Here is a 19,941-nt window from a genome sequence, read left to right as displayed (position 1 = left end):
CCCCATGCTTTGTGAGGTTGTAGCATAGGTTAACTATGATTTGTAGTATTTTATGTAAGAGTTTTTGGTAATGTTTGGTTTTTCGGGGTGGCGTGATGGGATCTAATTGGTTGGTAGTATTTAGGGGCAGTGGAGTTGAATGAAAGGGGAGTAGAGATGTATTCATTTTTGTTTAATACTGGTAAGGAGGAGGTATGGAATTTAGGGTAATGAAAACCTAGGGTGAACTGATTCTCATAGATAGTGAGGATATATGGGAGGAGTAGCAGGGGTACTAAAGAAAGAATAAGGAGTATTTTGCGTGCTGGCATTGTCACTGGTTGCAGTATTATTTAGATGTTGTTTTTAGAAACAGAATATTGAGAGACTTGGTAATTGGCTATTGGTGGTAGGCAGAGCTGTTAGAGTGCAGCTTTTGATGATTGGCTAATTAGGAGGGGGAGTGGCTTAATAGCTATAAATTTATAGGCATACCAGGGGAGGGTGGATTTGGGGCAGGGTGGGGTGCAAATCAAGCCCGAGTGAAGCAAGGGCAAGTGGAGCAGGGATTAACAATCTCAAGGTACCTGTTCAGTGCTTGCAAGGTTGGTAACTCAAAGAATGAAGTTAGATTTAACTTAGTGTTATACAGGCAGTGTAAAATAAATTTTTGGGGTAAGTAACAAACCTGTATTTTATACTAAGCAATATAGTGGGCAACTGTATGTTAAGCTAGGTTTAGTACAATTGTAATAATTTATAGATGCATGAGGGTTATTTCCAGTGCTATGGACCCAGTTCAGCGATTTGAACAGAGGAAATATCCTTAGGTTTGTAGATGTTAACCTTGTGTAGTCTTTTAAAACAGAGGGTCAGGGTAGTAGCTTTCCATTGCTAGTGACTAGCAGCTGGTAGTTTTTTTAGTGTTGCTAGCCTTTCAGTGGGAGCCGTGGGGGGATAATACCTGAAATGGATAGAGAATTTACTTCCTTAACTATAGTTTATGACCATAGGAGCTAAGCCACTGCTTAAATTTAAAGTAAACATATAGATAAATCTCTGCTTAACACAAAAACTCCACCACTTGTTTTTGTAGAAGTAACTTCAGATATGCGGAGTGTATTTCATGGTTCACAGTTGGGGTCTGTAGCTAGAGATGATATGGTGGGGGGATTTTGCCTATGGTCAGCTAGGCCATAGAATGAGGACAAAAGCTAAAAATATAGTTAAAGAGTATCTTTCATGAACTGAGGGGGATGAAGTATAAAACATGAATCCTGAAAGTTAAAAACATAATTAAAAAGTATGTTTCATGAATGGAGAAGAAGAGGTACAGCAAAACAATTCTGCCTTACACCACTCAGGCCATGTTCATAAATGCATGAGGTCTTCAGCTTTCTGTCTGCCATCACACAGAATTTTATGCAAACAATTATGAGTGATAAAAACCTCAAAAAACACTGTATAATATGTAGCAGACAAAAAATAAAACACTTGTATTAGCATTAAAAATTTTTTATATGATTGTTTTCATCAAACTGACTGGTTATGAAAGATAGAAAAAGACATCCTTGTACATCTCATATTACCATTTCATATTTGACCTCTGAGATAAAAGGCAGAAGGACAGTGGTCCTGCCTCTGATTCCACTTATCTCCTATGACAAGTTATTCAGATGATATTATGTTACTTGTATAAGGCAAAATGGCAAATGGAAAAATACATAGCTTTCAGGGAGGAAAGGGGGCATAAGAAAAAGGGCCCCTGCACCATTCAGTTAAATGATAATATATTTTTTCTCAATAAAAGGGAATTGCCATCCAAAAAACATAGCAATGGAGCAGTGAATTCATTATTTATTTCTAATCAAACTGCACAAGTATAGGATATCCACATGTACCACCAGATTGTCTTGATCAGTTATCTTGAAGGGCACAGTGGAAGGTTATCCACATGGACATCATCCAAATCATTTTCTTCTTCCCTTGGGGAGGTGGCATTTTTCAAGATATTCTCAAATGCTGTTGCATTCTAGAGCTGTTTTATATATAATGAAAGCAACTAGAAAGTAAAGCCATCCAGAAGCATAAAACAGTTATATGTGGAAAAGTGCATTTGTCTTAACCTTACTATATGAGTGGGCATGATGGAGCATAATTAGAAACCCCATGTTGGTCACAGTGTGATGGCTATGACTCCATCATCTGAGCCCTACTCCTCTTCTTGAAAAGGTAAAGTATGGAGAAATGCATTACATACAACATGGGCCTCTCTGGTTGTATCTTCTATGTACCTACTGCGTTTTTTGTTTGTGTTTTTTTACCTTTCCTGCTACTTACACTAGTGGTAAATGTACACCAGGCTTTATATAAGCTGAATGTATCAAAGTACAGTTAGGGCCTCCACTTATCCTGATGATCCTAAGCAAGGGTGAAAAGTGCTTACAGCTAGCATAGTCTGGCTTGTTGGCCTGAACTCACTGTAAAATACTTGTTTATTAGTGTGCCTTACAGAGACAGTGAACTGAAATACTTTTTTTAGAGGAACTTTGCATATTTCCAGGATACCTTGTTAATGGGAGGTTTGCAAATATGGCTGTACAGATGGTCTTCTGCATTTCAGGATTAATTCAGTAGCTATGTCAGAGGCACAACAGGTAACACACTTGCCTTTGGTGTCGGAAGATCAGAAGACTGAGGGTTATATTCCCACTTGAGGTGTTTGGATTAATTCTGAATACTGACACTGTAGTGTTTCTTAAGGGGATGCTGTACTCTTGAGTGTGCTGTCTTTCAAATAAGACATTAAACTGAGGCCCCATCTGCCTGAGTTGGTGGTAGTTCAGGTGGATGTAAAGAATGTCATGGTACCTACTGAAAAGAGTTGGGGGGACAGTTCCCCAATACCCTGGCTAAATTTGCCCTTATAGTGTAAATATCACCTCCGGTATCTCCTAAAAAGAGGTCAGTAGCCTAGAAAGAATAACCCAGTCAACAAATGATAAACAATATAAATTTGTCTGAGACCTACATGTATCTGTTTATAAGGCTTTCTGCTCTTTTGTTTTAGCCTAATTTGATACCTAACCCCTGTAATAAATGTACAGTGGATTCTTTTGATACCTCAAAGATCATAGGATCATAGGATCATAGAAAATTATTAGGCTATTGGCCCTGAGGCCCTTACAAGCCTAGCCAATAATTTAGCCCATGTTCCAACAAGTCAGCACTCTATGTCACTGTCCAGCTGGGACACAAGTGGAATCCCAGGGGTGTATTTTCTGTTTCTCATCCAGTTATCCAGGTTGCACTTAAAAGGGTTAATGTGGCACTCTGCTTGGCATGGAGACAGAGTCTGTTCCAGAAAGGGGGGAGTCTCTGGGATACAAATCTGTCCCGCCAACAAGTCCTATTGATGGCACAGACCAGGTTGAGGTTGCATGTGCTTGTTACTCAAGTAGAGCCCCAAGTAGAGTGGGGAATAGTATGGAAGGCTTTTGCCAGGTCAAGGCAGGCTGTGTGCACTGTCTTCCCCTCATCCATGGCCTTGGTTATTGTCTAAAAGAAGTCAAATTTAACAAGCATGACCTCCCCTTGACGAAACCAAACTGCATGGGATTGAGTGTCTGGAGGTTGCCATGTCCTTGTTAATGAGGTCCATGATAATCCACTCCATGGCCATGCAGATCAGGCTAGTTAAGATGATGGGTCTATAATTTCCTGGATCGGTGGACACTCCACATTTGTGCAAAGGGATGAAAGTGGCTGTCCTCCACTCAGCTGAGCCAAAGCCAGTATTTGGGCTTTGGTTGAATAGGGTGCCTAATGGTGCTGCAAGTTCCTGCTTGAGTTCATGTAGGATGCAGCCTGGGATGTTATCGGGTCCCATGGAGGCTGTATTTTTTGCCTTTTTGAGGGCAGTGATGACTTGCTCCCTAGAGATAAGGGGAGGGGGTATGTACTGGGGGTGCCCTGTTTTACTGATGTGGGGGACAGAGGGGTGAAGTTTTCACTGAACCTGTCTGCCAGCAGGTTTTCTATATCTACAGCATTTGTGAATGTGGTGTCCTTGACCACCAGTTTTGAGCAGATCTGGTTGCTTCCCTTGAGGTTGCAGACATATGTGAAGAAGATCTTATGATTGTCTTTAGCAGATGTGGCCAGTTTGGACTCAAAGTTTGATTTGGAGGATTTCACTAGTGCTCTTATTTGCTTTTTCAAGCTAAGGAGAGATTGATTCCAATTAGGCAGCTGCTCCTTCTTGGTCGTGGACAGCAATTTTTTCCTTTTGTTATGGAGTTTATTTATTGCAGATGTCCACCAGACAGGTTTACTCTTCCTTGAGGAGGATGATTTTGTCTTGTTGGGTATTCCTAATTCCATGCAACTGCATAAATGCTCATATAGTACTTTGCTGTAGGTTTGGACATATGTGCCAGTTCCTGTGGAGAGGGAGGGGGCTGTGAAGCTGTTTATACCTTCCCTCAGGAGGTTGTAATCAGCTTTGGAGAAGTTTTTTTGCTTGACCCTAGCTGGGGGGGGGGGGGGGTGATGACTTCAAAGGTGACTGCTTTGTGGTGGATCTTACCAGGGACGATGACACTGTAGGGATGCTGCAGTAGTTACTTATGTTTTTTTAATACCAAGTTCAAGATATTTTTACCTCTTGTGGGGGTGTTGACCAACTAGTCCAAGGCATTTACAATGACAAAATCAAGGAATCTCTGGGCATTTGTGTTTTGGCATGAGTACTTCTTCCAGTCTATGGCTGGATAGTTAAAGTCACCCAGGATCAGGGTAAAGGGTTGAATCTTGATAGATTCAAAGAGGTCCAGAAAGGTGGAGTGGGCATCTTGAGTCAAAGTTGGAGGCCTATATCTAGCTATGATTTGAATAGGGTCTTGTCAATTGTTAACTGCACCTGGAGTGTTTCCTGTGCATCATACAGTTTGACCAGCCTAGAGGTGTGTATGTCTTTTATATATATTGCAACTCTACCTCCTTTTGCTTTGCTGCCCACAATTTCGGGTCTGAACATAAGATAGGATGAGTTGAACCAGGTTTCTGTGACTGCACAAATGTCAACACCTTCCAGGGTTAAGAATGCTTGCAATGAGTACAGTTTCATGTTTAGACTCTTAGCGTTTAGCAGCATGACCTTTAGTTTATGTTTTGATGAAATTTTCATGTAGGTAGTTTTGACCTCAAGGCATTGCCTTAAAAAGGCACTATGGGGGAGCAACAGCCTTTGCCAGGAGCCAGAAAGCCCAGGGGAGACAGATGCAGGCCATCTCTGGGAAAGCATCGTGGTCTGTCAGTCATGTCATCCAAGGCTGTCAGGTACTGGATCCCCTTGGAATGACACCAGAAACTAAGCCAATTGTTAAATCAATCATTTTCTGCTTGCATTGAGGCATCCTTCTGGGTGACGGTAGAATGCTGCTCAAGGCTATAAACATACCTGCCTGTGGCACATATTCAGCGAGCTTGATCATGTCTCTCTTCATATAGTCCAGGGAGGTGCATCTCAAGTCATTCATACCAACATGGACTATGACAGAGTCATAAAAGTACTAGTTGAGAGACTTGAGTGTATGGGTGATATGGCGGATTCTGGCACCCGACAAACAACTAACTGTGACTTTCTTCTTATCCAGCCTAGTGAGGGGCACATCTGTGTGTCTCACAATGGAGTCACCTATGACTAATATGTTGGGTTTATGTTTAGGCCTTAGTGGCTGTGAGACACAGGTGTGTGGACTATGTGTGGTGTGTGGTGTGGTGGGCAGTGGAGTTTGCATGTGTTTTGCCTTGGTGGTCTCTTTTGTTTAGGTATGTTTGTGTTGAGGACTACTGCATATGTGGGTGTGTATTGTGTAGGTGAGGGTGGTATTTGAGGTGTGGTATTTGTGTTGACAGCCTTCTCAGTGCCATATATACTGGCTTTTGGGGGAGAGAGCAATGACATCAGGAAATTGATGTAGTTGCATCTCTCACAAATTGTGTTCCTAGGTGGTAGTAGTAGAGGGTTGTCTGTGTACATGAGTCAGTTGCTACACTGTCTCAGGTTGCTCATGTCAACCAGATTGGCAGGAGAAAACATAGGAAATTGTCCATCCATATTTGCCAGAAACTGAGGGAGAGAGGCCAGAGAGAGATAACAGGATAAACGTAGGAAGGTCCAAGAGTAGTACTACTATGTAATCACACAAGTGCTACTAAGGGAAAAATTGTAGCTGGAATAGCTCAAAAAGGGTTAAAAACCATGCAGCTGAAGCTCTGGATGCAGCAAACCTGTAACTAGACTATGCTACTCGATTTAAGATTAAGAACAGAGTAAAAAACTCACAAAGAAGCACAGATCAACCACTTACACTCAAAAGAATGGAACTCACAGTATGAAAAAATACAGTTAAACAGTAATGAAAGCAGTAAAATGCAGTTAAGCAGTAATGAATTGCAGTAGATGGCAACGAAATGTGGTTAGTTAATCAGCATATTGCTTTAAAACAGTAGCTCACAATCACACCAGTAAAAGACAGCTCAAATAAAGCAGCAATTCAGTAGAATACTCCCCCGGATTCTCTATGCCTTGCACGGCATGCAAGATCAGTGCAGGAGTTCTAGCAGGCAATATGTCTGCCGTGCGATCCAGGAACAGCCTGCAGGGGCATGCATAAGCGCCCCTGCACTAATCCTGCAAGGACTAAGCCCTGGTATGCAAATCACCCCATTTGCAGGAGAAATCCATGCAAATGAGGTGAATCTGCGATCCAGGAAGCTTGCAACTGGCCGTGCAAGACTAGTGCAATCTGCAGAAATGTACTCGGTTAAGCTAATGAACCATCACACCCCCTCTCCCACATTTTATGCTAATGAAGAAGTTTGGGTCATCAGTGCAGGGCATACTAAAGTGACAGTAATTCAGTCCTATGTTTTTCTATCCCATCCACCATGATATTAGTGTATTTACTGTAATATTGGCTGCCTGCCAGTGTCTTCCTGCAAGCAAAAGTTACCATAGTGAAAAGAAATAATGACTTAAAAGTATCTTCTATTCAGCCAGCTAACAACTACAGTGTTCCACAGAGTAATCCTTGAAAGGAAAGTCATTTGTACAAGCCTGTATGTGCTGTTATTAAAGGACCATGCTAGAATCACTATAGTATAGTCAGGGATATGTGAACCAGACTATAGCCCTACATCATTAGGAATCAGAGATTTTTGCAAAGGTTTTCTATTTCTTTTGCCAGCAATGACTCTCTAGTGACTAGCAGAATCTATAAGAATTTAAGTAGCTGATTAATATAGCACAGCATTGCAAAACAGCTAATACTTAAGAGCTTTATTTACATCCTGTTCTTCATCACAAAAGTCAAAACATTTTTCCTGTTCCAGTTTTGGATGATGTGCTAAAAAAAACAAAAGCAATACATACCTAAAATGTGGTCTGCCATAAATTCCCATAGGATCAATGAAGGCCCTCTCAAGGTTCATCAGCTGATCATTCACTGCACGTACTTCAAGAGGACTAAAACAAGAATAAATAACACAAAATTAAAGTTTTCTAACCAAGTGAATTTTAGCAGACAGGATCAAGACATTGATATAAAGCAACATAACATTAAATTTAGAAGACATAAGCAGATTTGTACTCATTTACTTGTTTACATTTGGTTGATTGGGGAAGTTCTACTAGCCCATCAGACAGTTTTTGGGGCAGACATGAAATAGTATTCATACTGACTAGCTGAAATTTGAACAGAGCAGAGGAAAACTTCCCCTACTGTTTTTGATAAGTGCCACCGGATATTTTACATCTAGCTGACCAACTGCCAGCTCAAGCATGTGGGATCTCATTTTAATGTCCCATCTGAGGGATGATATACTCAAGAGTGCAGACCCTCGCGGGTGCGCACACACACACACACACACACACACACACACACACACACACACACACACACACACCATGCTGCACTGTGATATTAGTGATGGAAAACTATTCCAAACACCAGGAACTGAAATAGAACCTACAGCGTTTTGATCTTCAAGCACCAACGGTGAGTTTGTTACCTGTTGAGCTACTGACACTGTTGTTACATTTCACTTTGAACTTTTGTAATGAGTCTGAATGAACCAGTTGCAGATTCAAATATGTTTTCTTCATTAATAACAGCTTCAGTCACATATTCTCTGTGCACATTTTAAGGGACTTTAATCTGCTATACACACAAGATCAGCAGTTTTGCCTAGGTGTGTCTAATTTAAAATCTTTCCATCTAGTAAAAGCTCAGCTGTAGCAGTTTTGTGTTCTTATTACATACTGAGGTAAACATTTCTATTTGCTAAATGTTATTTTGTCTAACTTACTTTCCACTGGGTATAAGCATCCACTGCTATGGTATGACCACAGTACCTTAGTATAGCCTTCTGATGTGTTTCATAAGTGTCTTGATAAACTGTTTCCTTAGCTTGTTCTGTCCACCTGATAGTTACCAGGTTAACATTCTATTGCTTTTGTTAAGGTTCCTATTTTGCATGACTCCTTTGCCCCAGTTTACACTCTCACCTAGAACACAATTTGGACCAGAAAGGATCATGTCTCTCATAAAGTCATCACTCTGTTTGGTTGCTATTATTACTAACACCCACAAGTTATACTTTATTAGCTACCTTATTCAAAACTTTTAATGCTTATTCTCAAAATCACAACTTTCATACGATTTTACTACATACCTCTCAACTGTCCACAGTTTTGCCTCATATTTTTGGTCTGTTCTTCATAAAATGTGTGGTTTCCTGGCAAACCAATTGGGATGATTTGGGGATTAAAGTCACTAAATAATGGCATACATTTGAGTTTCAGACTTCACATCCTTCAAAAATTCATGCTAACAGAAATCCTGTTATTCTAGCAACATTTTAAGTTTATAAGAGCAATATTTAAAATGTGTCCCTATTTTTGACCCTTTTTCCTCCCATTATGTCAGGCTTCGACCAGATTTCTTGCACTAAGAGGTTGAGAGGTATGTTTTACTGTCTGCTCTCCACAGTAAGCATGCCTTCCTTCCGTTTTTTACCTTAAATACTTTATATCACATAATAACAAATATAAGGCCGTACACCTATTTTCTTGGCAGCTGAACAATCCTGTGTCATCAAACTTCTATTTCAAGTGTTCATTTCCACTCACTCAGTTTATTCACTTTGGGTTTCCAGACTTTATTTATATGGCTTACTATAAGTTCTACTCCTGTCACATATTTTGTGTCTGTGCCGCTGACACAGGGAGCACCACTTACTTTTGGTGCAGGAGACTATTGGTTCTATTCCCATACCAGATGGATTGTTGGCACTGCACTGCAGTATAAGTGCTGCACTCCTGAGTGTGTCGGCCTTCAGAGAAGACATTAAGCTGAGGGTCAATTTGCTTGAAATGGTGGTAGTGTCATTGTATGTAAAAGATCCCAAGGAACCTATCAAAAAGAGTAAGACATGTTCCCTGATGCCCTGGCCAAATGTCTACAAGTAGTTTCACCTCTTGTCTACACTGAAAAGAGACCTCTGGCCTAGTGGAACTATCCCAGTCAACACGGGAGAAATAAAAACAAAATAAAAAAATAATGCTTTACTGCAGTGCACTGCTACTGTCTTCCTCCACTCCTTTATCATATCCTAATGACCTTAATGTTTTAGCCTAGTATTGTTCTACAATGTCACTATTAGTTAATCGCTAAAATATGACACCCTTTGCCTCGGTTTGTCACCATTTGTATTTTCTTCTTTCTTTTCTCAGAGCCAGGCTGAAAGCATCATATAACTAGTGTACAGTGTTATCTCATATTCTAACACCTTATCCTCCACCTCTGTCTTCCCAGCTTTGCTCATCTCTCCTATTAGATTATTCCAGTACCTACTAACCCAGCTAATATGTTGCCTACCTTCTTTATCCTGTCTATCTGGCTGCTCCATTTACTTTCTTTTTGGAACTTTCTATGAGAATCTTTAAAAACACATTTGGCTTTCACTCCTTTGCATCCCCATGTGCTGAACCCATCCCACCCCACTCCCACTTTCATACAAATATTTGGTCTAATTGAGAAAGTATTCTATGACAAGAAGTTAGCCCCAAAGGTTATTGTACTTTTAAGTAAGGTACATAATCTAGAAATACATTTTGTGAATTCAGGCAATGTGTTTCAATTAAAAGAAATGCTTGATTTGGGGAAAAAAGTCCAAGTTACAAAGACAGCTGCAATGTGAATGATCTCTGGGATTCAAAAAGGCTTACCATGAGCAGGATCCATTGACGCAGTCATTTTCCACTTGCAGTAAGCGTTTTCCATTTCTTTTGTCTTCTTTTCATGGACTACTAGATCTGATTTTCTTGCATCTATTTTTTTGTCCTGTTGGTAATGAGTGATCCCATGTGATATATACTTCATCACTCTATAGTGCTTTGTGTCTCATGTTTCCAGTGTTTCTCAGCTACTTCAATATTATAATGTTTGCACAATCTCCAGGACAACAGTCTTGCCACATTATGATGCCTTTCAGTATACAGGACCTCTGCCATTAGAGTGAGTATCACACCCAGCAACAAGATGTGTGATTGTTTCAAGTTCTGTTTTATACAACCTGCATTAGTCTGTTTCTCCAGCATGCTCAATGGACTTTGCAAACCAATGTGTACATTGTCAAATATGCTGTGCTGCCAATATTAACCTTTCATTTTTTGGTTTAAATTCACCTCTCTTTAACCATTCCTGCATCAGATCCTGATCAACATGACGTTGTTCCAGGAGTTTTCTGTACTTGCAGTTATATTTATGTCTTTTCCACATTTTTTGCCTTCTCATCTGATCTGTCTCATTATATTCTGTCTTTTGTTTTTAGGCACATTCAGTTGCTGCCTGATTTTTATCTACTTCTGGTTTGATTTCCATTCCCGTTTGACACCAATATGCTTCTGCTAAATTAAGCAGGGAAGTCATCTTAGACTTGTTCTCCTCTTCTTTCAAAACTTTCACTATGTCTGGATCTGATGAAGACAGCAGATATGTATGCAGTCTTACAATTGCAGATCTACCCATGTAATCAATTTTGAGGTGGCCCATACCTCCTTCAGAACTAGGACTATATAGTCTCAGTATACGCTGATTTTATATCTCATTTGATAAGCTTGAAGCATTTTTCTTGTTCTCCTGTCCAACTGATCCAATACCTTTTGGGGCCAGTCTATCACCCCAAAACTATAAGTTAAAACAGGAAGGGCAAATTGGATTATAGTTTGGACTTTGTTCCTAGATGTCAAGGTTGTCTTCAGTATTCATTTTAACCTTCTAAAATATTCCTTACTGAATTTTGTTCATATTTGTTCATGGTTTTTTTTTATCCTTCGTCAGTTCCCAAATATTTATAAACTCCCTCCTGCTCAAGTTCCTTTATATCACATTTCTGTCTCAGACTGATATTTTCTTTGTGCTGCAGTACTTTTGCTTTAAATGTTACTTTTACACATTTATCCAGTGGCGGCCCATGCTGTTGGACTGCAGGGCTGCAGCCCCCCCCCCCCAGTTGTGAAAGAAAGAAAAAGAAATTCAAATAAGTTAACTTAACATTTTAAAAAATAAAGTGGCTGCCTGCTTACTTAGTTAGCTGTGAGCGACTGTCTACGAGTCCAACTGACTTGCTGTTAAAGTCCTGGAATTCAAACTGCGCATGCTCAGCAAGTTCCGGGTTTTAAAACAAAAAAATATTTTCTGTAAATCTGAACTGCTGTAAAAGCAGTCTGGATTAAGAAGAGAAGGCTTTAGTGTGATGCCCAGAAGTCTATGTGGTTTGTAACAGCAGTAAAAAGTGAAAGGGGCTCGGACTACCACGTCCCCAGTCAAGTACATGACGCAGATGGCTACTGATTGGTTCTCACTCTCTTCCCACGCTTTGCATGCTGGGAAAAAGAGAGTGATAAACAGTTAGCAGCCAGTAGTACTTTATGATTGGAGGGAGACTCAGAGTTAGTTCGTTCAGACAGACAGTGACTGAGACAGCATAGCAGTGCACCTTTGACCCGGCTATATTCAAACGGAAAGAGGTGAGCACTTCAACTGTAAAGGAAGGAATTATAGCAGCAGGTTAAGTAATACTGCTGTAGGATTGTGATACCAACAGTCTAATTTTTCATAATAATGCTCTTAAATAACAGCTATAAATACCAAGTATATTTTTAGAGGGTCATCTTAGGTGAGTGTTTTTGGCTGGCATTATTTATCTAAGTATGGGATAGTGGGTGGGTGGGTCAGAGAAACCCTACCTAGATGGCAGCAATATAGAATTCCTGTCAACCCAGCCAGCTCCTTCCTATTAGTTTAAGGTTTCCCAACAATACAGGATCATCTTTTCTTTTTAAAATTAATTGTAGACATCTGTCTTCATTTAGTTTATTTTTTATTAATACGTTCTTCCTTATTGCCATCACTTGCAAGGCGTACAACAAAATGAATGATCAGTTACCAGAAAGACGCAATTAACTTATGACATTTATTTTATAGCATGCCTTTGTATGCCAGCACTGCTGTCTGTAAAAAGAAAGTCTTGTACAGGAGACAATGAGATGTAAATGGGTTTGGTATGCAGGCGTACTTAATGCGTATTGCACTTTGGCCATTGTCTATGCATCAGTATACAAGAACTGCATTATTGATTAACAGGTCACAGTGCATCACGTTGTATAGGGTATTCTTTATTAGTGCACAGGGTAACATTGTGCACAATATAAATGCAGAGTTTTACAGAAAAAGGAGAATGAGTTTAAAATTATAAACATTACAAATATCCAACTTTACATTCAACATTAATTTAATGTTTAATGAATAAAGAGGACCAGTGGAGTGAATGCTCACAAATGGGCTGGATCAAGCTCAAAGATAAGATGGCATAAAACAAACACTTATCTGTAGCAAAACAATTGAGGGACTTGCAGTCTCATTTCTGAAATCACTGATCTGGCAGTGCTAAAGTTCATTCTTGTGATGTAAATAATCCAAGTGCAGCTCTGCTTGTACAAGATGTTTCCTGGAGCTTAATAAAAGAGGTTTGTGGCTCTTTCTTGACCCATTTTGACATTTTTTAATCTTCATTCAAACATCAGTTTAAAAGCCAAAATGTCTGTCACTGATCCTAGTAAGAGGATGTTAATGTCACTACTGGCTCATTAAAAATTTCTATTAATGTAACAGAGATATAACTTGAATGGAAAATTCCTATACACCATCATAAAACAAGCTTGCTCTCTTGCATTTCAAAGTTCAAAGCCATTCATATTCAGCTATCCATTATTGGAATAAATAAATCAAAAGCTACTATGTGACAGATGGGGAACCAAATTTTAGTAACATAACTATCATGTGAAACATTGACAGAGCATCTATGCATATAAAGTGGCTGCATCAAAAGTCATGAGTTCTGAGAGCACAAAGTAAAAACTCTTCAGTGCCAATGGGTCAGGTTAACATCTTTTGGACAATAACCTTCTTGATTTCAGTCAGTATGTCAGATGGAACCCTTCCATTGAGACAGTTAAGGATATCTGCCCTAAACTTAATAATCCAATGGATTTCTCTGAAGTAGCTCTGTGGTTTATAGATATTCTGTTAATGTCCCTCTCCTTGGTATGCAGTTTCCTTGAGATCTGTTCCAAGATCCTGAACTTAAAGCGATGCTAATTGCCTCTGTTGGCAATTTATTTCTGCAGTACATGGCAGCTGGATAGCAGCCCCCCATGATTAAGTGAAGTGTGTGCTGTACCCATTTCCTCTTATGGCAGATTTTGAGTTCAGACTTTATATCCTTCAGAAAAAGTATGCTAAACAGAACCCTGTAGGTAGAAATTTACAAACATACTGCTGTTGTTGTTGCCCCAACCACAGTTCTAAACATTGTATACTTTTAGAGTGTTGAAGTTTCCAAGAGACGCTCAGAAAAAAATGTACTCATTTGGTTACACTGAGTATGACATGCTACACCCCTGTAAAAGCAATATTTACAATATGGTTTTGAGTCTTTGCCCCCCTCCATTAGTTTTGATTTTTGTCCAGCATTTGTACGCTAAGTGGTGGACAGGTATGCTTTATGTTAACTTAAGACCAGAACATTGTAAATTCATAATAATCTATAAAAGGTCTGCAGACCATAAATGTTATAAACGTGAAGGCATTTGATTCTGTTGTGCTTTTCATGCTCAAATGTTGACAAACACTTGGCTTGCTTACATAACATATTATTATATAGATGAAAACTGTCTTGAGTCTTAACTTAGATGGCAAAGTAGTAAATTACTGATGTTCAGACCTGTGTGTGTGTGTGTGTGTGTGTGTGTGTGTGTGTGTGTGTGTGTGTGTGTGTGTGTGTGTGTGTGTGTGTGTGTGTGTGTGTGTGTCTGTACAGATTTTCACAGAGTATCCAGATTTTTGCATCACATTTTTGGTCTGTTTTTTATAAAATTGCAGTTTTCTGGCAAATTAGTAGCAAATCATTGAAGATTAAAGTTAGAAAATGACAGACATTTGAGTTTCAGATTTCATACTCTTCAGAAAATTCATACTAATGCAATGCCTACTATTCTATTAACTTTCTAAGTTTGTAAAATTAATATTTTAAAACTTGTCCTAATTTTGGGGGGGGGTCCGCTTTTATTGATGGCTTTGACAAGATTTCTTGCCCTGAGGTTGAGAGTATGACAAATGTGTCAAGGCCATCATCATCAGCCAGAGACATTTCAAATTGTGACATACTTGTTGTACCCCACTCCCCCATGTAGTGACTCTGGATGAGTCCAAGCAAGGCAAGGAGCAGTTATACAGTGTAAGTGTGCAGAGTATCCCCACATCTAAGGTAGACACAAGTACAGTGGCTTTTCATCTGTCCTTAATTCTGCAGAATGTTCTTGTTTTCTGTCATATTTTTATACTGTTGATTTATGCTTCTTATTATTCACAAAATGCATGTTGTTGCAGTGCCTGCTGCTCTGTGTTTAAGTAGCAATGCTTTAATGACCATCAGGTAAGCTTGTCTGAGATTGTAAGATGCAAATAAGCTTTAATAAGCATACTGTTAAAGAATTGTCAGCTTTGAAAGCATTTTTGTTGTTGCCATGCAGAGAATATTTACGTAACTATATAACGTATAAGCCTTAGGTATTGAAATGCACATGACAGTATTTGTAATAAAGGACAGGATTACAGTAATTTCAGAACATCATTACATTTGTTGGAGATTTGCAGTCATCTTTGCAGGCTTTACCCGTAAACTAAACAGAATGCCAATCTATCATGTGTGGTCCATAACCTGTGCAGTAATCCTTTAAGCAATTTATCTTGAGCTTGTTTCTTGTTTGCTGTTCATTTTTTACTTTGATCATGTTTTCCCCATGAAACAAGTAAATAGTTGTCAGGAAGCAGGTCTTTTTTGGATAAAAAACATTTTTACAAGTGAGGGTATCACAGAGATTGTTACTTTCAGCATGTTACTTGGTACTTTATAAAGCTGAATATAAATTATAATTAGAACTGCAGTGCAAGGAGAAGTGGTATGAGGTGAGTGCTGCTTGTTTTTTTATAATTGATTTTGACTGGCATTCCAGTAATGCATTTAAAAAGTAATTTATTTTTTCATGCCTCACAACGTTTTTGTTTCCATCTAGATATTAAGTAAGATGTCATGTAGCCACTGCACTGAATTTTTTTTTCTTCTCCACTTCATTTTGTCTTGATTGGACTGTATGTATATATATATATATATATATATATATATATATATATATATATATATATATATATATATATATACATGTAACAATGTGCTGTGTAGAGTATTCAGTATGCGCCATAGTGACTGAGCATTTATTTCATGTAAATTGGTAAGCGTGGCCAGCATTAATCCCACTGTACAATAGCACCGCCCCTTTCTAGTTGGTCACACCCCTTCCCATTGGCCCCATCCATTCAGCTGTCTCCTGCAGACCCCCTTTGATTTGAAGTCACCAGCTGCCACTGCATTTATCAAGACTAAATTACATTCTTAGACCATCTGAGAAACTTTTGAGCACTTCCAGTTGTGCTTTCAGCTCAACTGATGAACAATACAGTTTTAAATCATCTACATAAGGAAGATGAGAAGTCTTTATACTTTGTTGTTTTCAGGAAGCCAAATTGTAAGCATGACCTAATCTGTTAAATAGACTGCTTAATGGATTAAGGGCAAGACAAAAGGTCAGTGAAAAAGAGACAGCTTAGAATATTCCCCTTTGAATTTTTAACCCTGGGATAATATTTTGTCCTTATAATGACATAGCTGCAACATATTCTGTCCTTTATAATGACTGAGCTACAAAGTAGTTTGCCACTGTTTCACTGTTAAGTAATGTAATTGATCAATGTAGGGTGTATCTTATACACCTGTAAACAGCCCGTTATCTATTAATGTGGGATGCTGTCAAATGATTTTTTGTAATCTCTCCATACCATAATTACATTATTCCCCTTTTTACAATTCTCCATTATGACTTTATTTAACAAAAAATGATCCTTTGTTCCATATGACTTTCTTTAATTATCATTTTGTTCTATTGCCATGATTTGAGCTTTCTTCTAAATGACTATAAACTCTGTCAGCATCAACTCCAGTGCATAATGTATACATCATCAGAAGGGAGGTTAATGGTCTGTAGTTTTTAGGATAGCTTACAGGCTCACTGTTAAGGAGGAGTATTGTTTTTCCTGTTGTTAACCAGGTTGGTGTCTGTTCAGGGTGTGCATATAAGTAGTTCTTACTTAGGGCTAAATTTTTGAATAAGGATGTTAAGACTTTTAGCCAGAAGTTAGGTACTGCATCTGGACCTGCGGTTTTCCAATTAGGAGCTTTTTTAGTTTTGTTCTAATTTCTCTGGAAGTTACTTCATCCCATTTCATATCCTGTACATTTGAACATCTTACTGTTTCTTTTACTTCTTCTATCCATTCAGCATCTTTATTATGTTCTACAGAGTCTGCATAGATATTTTTCCAAAATGTGTCTGTTTCTTCTTTTTTTGTTGTATTTCTATTCCTTTTACTTTGTTCCCGATTTTCTATAAAACTTTTTGGGTCATCAATGAAATGCTTATTTTGTACTTTTCCTTTATATATTTATCTGCAAACCCTCAACGTTTTTCTGCCTGTGCTGATATCTTTAGTTTATTATTTTCAGTAGTGTACAATAGACCTGGTCTGCTCTAGTACTGCATGCTGCTTTTATCACATCTATCTTTCTAAGTATTTTTGTTGATCTGTTCCCTCATCTATACTTTTCTAACAGTGACACTTCTTGTCTTAATTTCTCTATTCAGCACTTCCATGATGGCATTTGATTTCTTCCCTTCCTTTCCCTTATTGCCTTGTATTTTTATGATAAGACATTATCTATTATTAATTTAGCTGCACAGTAAAATATCTATTTACTTATATTATATCACACAAATTTCTGCTAATAGTCTTGATTACGATATTTATTTGTTTTATCAGACTTTTAACATTTTGGGTCTTATTGGCTTTCTATAATTTATTTCTTTCATTGATTTTAATATGTCTATCCAACTCTATTAACTCATTCATCTCTTCCCTTAGATCTTTTTCTTTTAAACTAAGGGCACATTTTTTATTCTCCATTTCCTGCAGACATTCTACAGAAAGTTCCAAAGAGTCTTTCTGTGGCATATTCTCTTCAGATTCATGCTGTGTTATCCATTGCTCTTTCATATGGGAACTTACTGGCCTGTCACTCCACAACATTGACTGCATCAAAGTTGCCACTGTTTCCTGTTCCTTCACTTATTGTGCAACTCCAACTGAACTTTTGTACTGGTTTCCAACTGAAGGCTCCAAAGACTCTTCATATGGCAACTGATCAGATGCTTCCCTTATCACCAGTTTCTCCTTAATTTGGGGACTCATTGTTCTGTCATGCTGTGATATTACCAGAGTTATATTGTTTGCACTAAATCCTTCACTTTGCAGGTAATCCATAAATTCATTTTCTATTTATTTAACTTCTCCATTACTTACCCTCTTTTCTTCTTTCCTCCTTTGTTTTCTCATTTTTTGTTTTGTAAAATTTTCCATATCCAGATGCCTTTGCCTGTATTTCTGTTCAAATATCTTTGGTGCTGCTTTTTGTAGTGATTAGTTTTGCTTTCTCCTTTTGCATAAATATTGTACCATATTAAATTTATTTTTCTTTCCCATGTTCATATTTCTTCTTCAGATGTTTCCCGCTCCTCCTCCTGTTTCTCCTCACTTTGAGGATTCATTGTTCCACCATGCTGTGACATAACAGTGTCACAGTTTCTACACTAAATACTTCACTTCACAGGTATTCCATAAATAACTTCAACTTCTATTTGTTTAACTTCTACTTTACTAATTTTATGTTTTGTGTTCCCCCTTTGGGATCTTATTTTTTGCATTGTGAAAATTTCCATATTTGGGTCATTTGCCTGTATTTCTCTTCAAATATCTTTGGAGATGCTTTTTTGTATTCATTAGTTTGTCTTTCTCCTTTGGGATAGATATTGTACTATATCAGATTTCTCTCTTCCTATCACCATGTTTCTTTTTTACAAATTTCAAAAATCTCTAGATTTTGTTCTTTATTTTTTCCGCACTTCTTCAGTCCCTTCTTTTTCCAAATGTCCCAAGGTTTCTTGGTCTATATAATGTTTTTTTTTATGAATTTGTTGTATTAATGAACACAGATTTGCATTTGAACCATTTGGCAGTTTTTCTTGTGCAAGTATTTTTCTTTCCTCTAATTTCTCTCTTAATCTTTTTGTACATCTTCTATATGGAAATTCTGGGCTTCTTGCATAATAGTAACAATACATAATTTCCTTATCATAACTTTATTGCAAGAATGTTTCCGTGTCTTGAGGATTCCGTTGCCTACCAGGACTGAGTACTTTTTTATCCTGTCACTTGTGTACCCGGCTGAATTTTTTATTTTTTTAACCTACATCTGTCCAGGATATATGCTATAAAAATACAGTTTATAGATCAGTGTTGTCTTGATGAGATTTTCTAAAAACAAGGTTGAGGTCATGAAGTTACTCACCAAGACTTGAGGATAAATTCAGTTCCAGCAATACTACTCTTCTTTGCTTGCTGATTTTATCATCTCTCCATTCTGACCCCTCTCATCTCCCCATTTGGGCACCCTTTTTTTTGGGGGGGGGGGGTGCTGCAGTACTGTCTGGAGCATGCTTTCTTGTCATGGTTTACTGGATGATACTGCTGATGTAGACACAACCAGCATCATTTTTAGTTTTCAAACAGGATAACAACTCATAGAGTCTTCTTAAGCAATATGTCTCTAAAGCTAAAATGGTATCTTTGTCAAAGTAATTGCCTTCAGTCATAGAATATGATGGCCTGATGCCTCCTGTGACTCTACTGCTTTCTGCCTAAATAGTTTGCCTTCCTTTTCATCCACATTTGCCTCTCTCTGCTTTAGAAAACTGTTTTGGAATCAGTGCAGTATTTCTGGCAGACATAGTTAACTCACATAGATTTTATTTAAAAATGCCAGTGAAATGTACAGCTGCCAAGAAATTGCAGTTTTTATTAATTCCATTTATAAAAGGATGGAGCCATCTTTAACAATCCCACTCTCCATCATGCAGCCTCAGTGTAGGAGTTTAAGGGAGTGCCCCTTGCAGGCAAAATGAACACGAAATACAGTACACAACCAGAATAGCAGTCAACATGTTTCTGCTATTGTCAGAGCTCAGTGAAGAGCACCATCGTATAATGAGACAAAAAGAACCAGGCTAACTATAAAAATTGTGCAGAATAATCCTTAGGGTTACCGCATTTTCAGATGCTCAAACTGAGAAATTTTATGTAGAAACATGACATTTTGCAGACAAAG

At 38.2% G+C, this 19,941-nt stretch overlaps 1 protein-coding gene across 1 annotated transcript in view; it reads right to left on the bottom strand.

Annotated features, from left to right (window-relative positions):
- The window catches only part of LOC122803868 (putative N-acetylated-alpha-linked acidic dipeptidase), an 812,772-nt gene that overhangs the window by 170,779 nt on the left and 622,052 nt on the right, over positions 1 to 19,941 (bottom strand). The window contains 1 exon segment of the mRNA XM_044073548.1: positions 7,418 to 7,510. Within this exon segment, the coding sequence (XP_043929483.1) occupies positions 7,418 to 7,510 (93 nt within the window).

The sequence above is a fragment of the Protopterus annectens genome, chromosome 6.part0 (assembly GCF_019279795.1).
Source record: "Protopterus annectens isolate FY-2018-M chromosome 6.part0, PAN1.0, whole genome shotgun sequence".
Classification (NCBI taxonomy): Eukaryota; Metazoa; Chordata; order Ceratodontiformes; family Protopteridae; genus Protopterus; species Protopterus annectens.
Note: the sequence above shows the minus strand (reverse complement) of the source record. Positions and strands in the feature narration are given on the sequence as shown.